This window comes from Stegostoma tigrinum, chromosome 8 (assembly GCF_030684315.1).
Source record: "Stegostoma tigrinum isolate sSteTig4 chromosome 8, sSteTig4.hap1, whole genome shotgun sequence".
NCBI lineage: Eukaryota > Metazoa > Chordata > Chondrichthyes > Orectolobiformes > Stegostomatidae > Stegostoma > Stegostoma tigrinum.
The window spans coordinates 99,101,690-99,107,689 of record NC_081361.1 but is presented as its reverse complement, the minus strand read 5'-3'; the positions used below and the strand labels follow the sequence as shown (position 1 = coordinate 99,107,689).

The following is a 6,000-nucleotide window of genomic DNA, read 5'->3' as shown; positions in this document are numbered from 1 at the left end:
GAGTTACATATAGGCCAGACCAGATACGGATAACAGTTTCCTTCCCTAAAGGACATGAGTGAACCAGATGGGTTTTTCCAACAATTGACAATGGATTCATGGTCATCATTAGATTCTCAATTCCAGATTCTTTATTGAATTCAACTTCCACCATCTGCCATGGGGGGATTCAAACCTGAGCCCTAAAAACATTATCTGGGTCTCTGGATTAACAGTCCAGTGATAATACCACAAGGCCAATGCCTCACCCTTGTGGTGAGCATATTTGTGAAAGCCAAAAATTGCGGGTGATGCTGATTGCCCAGCTCATGAGGGATTCTCAGCATGGCATAGTCTCCTGGTGGGCAGCATATGCCCCCTCCAGTTTTGTGTGTAAGTGTGAGTGATAATGGGAACTGCAGATGCTGGAGAATCCAAGATAATGAAATGTGAGGCTGGATGAACACAGCAGGCCCAGCAGCATCTCAGGAGCACAAAAGCAGACATTTCGGGATGAAGGGTCTAGGCCTGAAACGTCAGCTTTTGTGCTCCTGAGATGCTGCTGGGCCTGCTGTGTTCATCCAGCCTCACATTTCATTATCTGTGTGTAAGTGTGCCTGGTCCTTCACTGTTTCATCTGGGCTTAGGATACTGGAAAGATGAACTCAGCTGGATTCCTGTTGCTAATTGCATCCTTTGGGATGTTGGATTATTTCAATTAACAACTTGGAAAAGAATAGTCTTACATGTAATAGAACATAAACCACGGTTAGTGGCACGTCGAGAGAACATCTCAGTGCTGCAATACTCTCAATAAGGTCGTATTTAGCACAATAATGCTTCCACTTAAATGTTTACGTTCTTTACCCCAGTATGATCAACCTTCTCCCACTTTCTCCTCTGCCTCTTCTGAAAAATACGGGTTTGTAGTTGCTGCTGAGCCTCCAACAGTTTGGTAGTTATTTGCGCCTCAGGCAAAAGAACATCACACCAACAAGTATTGCCAGGCAATGACCATCTCCAACAAGAGAGAATTGGTCCAGCTTCCCTTAATACTCAATGGTATTACCATCGCTGAATTCCCTACCATCAACATCCTAGGGGTAAGCACTGACCAGAAACTGAGCTAGACTAACCACATAAACACAACGGCTACAAGGGCAAATCAGAAGCTACAAAGCAAGTAACTTAAGTCCTGAGATAGAAGAAACTGCAGATGCTGGAGAATCTGAGATAGCAAGGTACAGAGCTGGATGAACACAGCAGGCCAAGCAGCATCAGAGGAGCAGGAAAGCTGACTTTCAGAGATGCAAAAGGGTCTGAAGAAGGGTCAAAATGTCAGCTTTCCTTCTCCTCTGAAGCTGCTTGGCCTGCTGTGTTCAACCAGCTCTACACCTTGTTATCTTAAGTCCTGACTCCCCAAAGCCTGCCCACGATCTACAAGGCACAAGTCATAAATATGATGGAATACTCCCCACTTGCCTGGATGGGTGCAGCCCCAACAACACTCAAGAAGCCCCAACATCATCTGGGACAAGGAATCCTTTTAATTGACCCTCTGTCAATCACCTTGCCCGCCTCACTCTCTGACACACAGTGTCACAGTGACACATCTACAAAATGCACTGCAATGACTCTCCTTGGACACCACCTTCCAAACTCATGACCTCAACCTCCCAGAAGGTCAGCAGATATATGAAAACACCAATCCCTACAAATTGCCCCCAGACTACACACCATCCTGACTTGGAAATATATCACCATCCCTTTGCTGTTTCTTGGTCACAATCCTGGAACTCCTTCCTCAACATCATGAGAGTGGGTGTACCAGACGGCAGGAGCTCAAAGAAGCAACTTGCCACCTCCTGATGGCTATTAGGGGTGGAAAGAAATGAGGGCCTTTGTGGTATTTTCCCAGGTAACTTCCTCATCTTACAGTATTTACCACCTTTACCAGTACATGGTACTAGTTAATTGAGGTAATTCACTGCCACCTAGCCTCCTCTGTCTCTGTTTTTTCTTGGGCCTATCTTGTGATTAGTGGTCACTGTAGAGGATACACAAAAGAGTTAGTATTCTTGGATAACAAGAACTTTTTTACAAGATAGCAATAAGTCCAACTACCTTTTGGCCAGCCAGGATGAACTAAGACTTTAGGGAACCTTTCTGAATACATCTGCTCCTGAAAAGCTGGAGGAGAACTCCTGTCTTCACCCTCAGAGTGTGTGTGTGACATTAGTCAGGGTGCCAGAGACAATGTAACATGAAGATTAACCCTTTCAGAACTATGACCTGATACCACAGACTTGCTATCGACTCCCAAACCTCATAAAAAGATGAAAAGTATCCCTCAGTCCCCCTTGTCTCTATATTTCTCAATAACATCAGACATTGTGATTGTAAACCAATGCTGCTAAAAATATACATTTAGGCTGTTGATATCCAAGGAGGGAGCAAGCATGTTATTTCTCTGATTAAGATGACAAAGCCATCTGCTGAAGATTGTTAGGTTTATTTTTTGCCTTCCTTTGACAGCAGGGACCTTAATCATGGCCACTAGAGATAATGATTAATCAACTTCCACTGTACCTATCAGTGATTGGAAAAAAACCCATAATCAAGTGTTTGTGACAGACCTGGACAGAAGTAGCAGGAACAACTACAGAGGAAACATTGCAAAGATATCAGCAATGGAACATAAGAGACACAGGGCGGTTTTACAAATCTTCCCTCTTTTCTTCATGGTAAGTAAGCTTGGTTAGTTCCCGAAATATCATTACACAGAAAATATAACCTAGATTAATTTTTATTTAATCAGAATGAGTACAATTAAACAATGCGTCACTTTTATTAATGGAAACAGAGAGGAGCTTTTTGTGTGAAATAATCAAGATATTAATGAGTATCAAACGTATTGACTGGGAGCACAATGTTATACTCCTCTTCTTGACCAGTTAGTAAAACGCTGAGTCCGATTCTATTTGCTTCAATGATAAGGATTTTGCTATCGTGTGTTTTGACGAAAATACAAGTTTTTTAAAAACCCCAGTCTGTCAGCATGAGATGATGGCCCTTTTCCCTCTGAAAACAGCGTGTGTTCCTGATGCCATCACAAAGGTGAGATTAATCCAGTCGATGTGATGTTCAGAATAAGAGGTTGAGGAATTTGTACGTTGCACCTGTTTAATGAGCCTGTTCCCACACTGTAGGGATTCTATGATTCTGTGAGTTTCTCTGCGTTTGTAGCCAGGTTTTGCCTTGAAATCAACTTAAGGGAGATACCCTCATGGGAGATAAATTGGTTCACTTACTTCTAGCCCTGACTTAACAGATTGAAACTTTCTTCCTGATGTTTGCAATGACATGAAGTAGTAAATTCATCAGTAAATTTGTGGACTAAGCCATGACCTAATTTCTTTCTCCTTTTATTCTTTCATGGGTTGTAGGTGTCCAAACAAAAAAACCATAGGATATAACAGCAGAACAAGGCCGTTCAGCCCATCCAGTCTACTCCGCTATCCAATGAGATCATTGCCGACCTGATAATCCTCAATTACCCTTTCTTGCCTTTTCTCTATAACCCTCAATCCCCGAACTGATTTAAAATCTGTCTATCCCAGCCTTAAATAGACATAATGACCCAACTTCAACAGACCTCTGTGGTAAAGAATTCTACAGATTCACTTCCCTCTGAGAGAAGAAGTTCCTCCTCATCCCTGTTTCAAGTGTACATAAATCATACATATATAGAACAACTCAGCGCAGGAACTGACCATTCAGTCCATTATGTTTGCACTGATCATGATTCTATTCCAAACTAATCTCATCTGTTTGCAAATGGCCAATATCCCTCTGCTCCCTGCCTGTGCCTGTTCATGTGTCTGTCTAAATGCCTCTTAAATAATGCCAAAGTATTTACTTCTGCCACCTCCCCTGGCAACACATTACAGGCACCTACCACCCTGTGCCTTCATTTCCTTTCAGCATTCCACCTCTCACCTTAAACCTATGCTCCCCGGTATTTGGCATTTCCACCTGAGATAAAAAAGGGCCCCAACTATCCACCCTAACCGAGTTTCTCATCCCTTTGCATTCTTCTAACAGGTTGCCCCTCAGCCTCTGACACAAACACAATCCCAGTTTGCCCAACCTTACATTATAGCTTAATAAACTCCAATCCAGCAACATCCTGGTAAACCTCTACAATACTTCAAGTGTGACCTAGCTAAACCAAATGGGACTTATTCTGAGATGATGCTGCCTGGCCCTAGACTCTCCCACAGAGGGAGACAACCTACATCTGTTATATCTTATGTCCTGTCAAGTCCCTGAGGAATCTTGTACGCTTCAATAAGGTCACCTCTCGTTCTTCTAACCTCTAATGTGTACGAGCTAAATCTACCCAACCTTTCCCCATACCCAACCTTTCCCCATACCCAACCTTTCCCCATACCCAACCTTTCCTCATACCCAACCTTTCCCCATACCCAACCTTTCCTCATACCCAACCTTTCCTCATACCCAACCTTGCCCCATACCCAACCTTTCCCCATACCCAACCTTTCCCCATACCCAACCTTTCCTCATACCCAACCTTTCCTCATACCCAACCTTTCCCCATACCCAACCTTTCCCCATACCCAACCTTTCCTCATACCCAACCTTTCCTCATAAGGCAGCCTCTCCATACCCGTGATCAACCTAGTGAACCTTCGCTGTTCAGCCTCCAATTTTTCCTGCACAAGGGGACTAAAACTGTCCAGAGTATTATTGATGTCAAATAACTAGTGCCTTTTACTGTTTTGGTGAGACCTCCCTATTTTTATACTCCATCTCCTGTGAAATAAGGCCATAAATAAAAACAGAATTGTGGAGAAACTCACTTGGTCTGCTAGCATCAGTGGAGGGAGAAGCAAAGTTAATTCTTTGAGTCTAACATGGCTCTTCTTCTAAACTGAAAGGAGCTGGAAAATCATGGTTTTTAGGTTCGTGACAGACAATGAGGAGGAGCAAGTGGAACAGATGGTGAGGATGCCCAGGGATAAAGTGAAAGGTATTGATTAGAGTGGTAAAGAAGAGATCCTCTGTTCCCCAAATATGGAGTCATACAGTTGTACAGTACGGAAACAGAACCTTTGGTTGAACTCATCCATGCCGACCAGATATCCTAAATTACTCTAGTCCCATTTGTTAGCATTTGTCTCAAATCCCTCTAAACCCTTCCTATTCATGTACCCATCCTGATGCCTTTTAAATGTGTAATTGTACCAGCCTGTACCACCTCGTCTGCCAGTTCATGCTATACACACACCACCCTCTGTATGAAAAAGTTGCCCTTTAGGTCCCTTTTAAATCTTTGCCCTCTCACCTTAAACCTAGGCCCTCTAGTTTGGGGCACTCCTACCCAGGGAAAACAGCCTTGGCTATTCACCCTCTCCAAGCCCCTCATGTTTTTATGAGCCACTATAAGGTCACCTCTCAGCCTCCATCACTCCAGGGAAAATAGCCTCAGCCTTCTCAGCCTCTCCCTAGAACTCAAACCCACCAAATGCAGCAACATCCTTGTAAATCTTTTTTGCACCCTTTCAAGCTTAACAACATCTTTCCTATAGCAGGGAGACCAGTTGAGATGTTTAAGTTGATTAAGAAATTGATAAAGTCGACAGCAAGAAACTATTTCTGCCAGTGGGGAGATGACAATTGAGAGCAATGCAAATGTGACTGTTCAGGATTAATCTTTCTTTTAAGGTTACTCGATCTTGGCATGACTTAGATAACACAGAATATGACTGTTGGCCCATGGAGCACCCAGATGAACACAACATGATAGACTGTGCTGGTAAGATCCCATGTTGACTAAATCCTACACTGTTAAAGTACTGTCTATGCGTATGTGTGATTGACTTGGAAATGTTTGAGGCACTGATTATCATCATCAATTGAAGTGAAATTAGCCTGAGTATAGTGATTGTACTTTTTCACTTAGTTTTCCCCACACTATTTTGTGGTTTTGTTTCCTGT

The 6,000-nt window shown here is 43.0% G+C and overlaps 1 protein-coding gene across 1 annotated transcript in view; it reads left to right on the top strand.

Annotated features, from left to right (window-relative positions):
• The first annotated feature begins 2,616 nt into the window (after positions 1-2,616).
• LOC125456373 (atrial natriuretic peptide receptor 2-like) overlaps positions 2,617-6,000 on the top strand; it is an 86,847-nt gene continuing 83,463 nt past the window's right edge. Inside the window, exons 1-2 of the mRNA XM_059648169.1 lie at positions 2,617-2,723; positions 5,728-5,818. Of these exons, the coding sequence (XP_059504152.1) occupies positions 2,670-2,723; positions 5,728-5,818 (145 nt within the window). The 5' untranslated portion in view covers positions 2,617-2,669. The remainder of the gene's footprint in view (positions 2,724-5,727; positions 5,819-6,000) is intronic.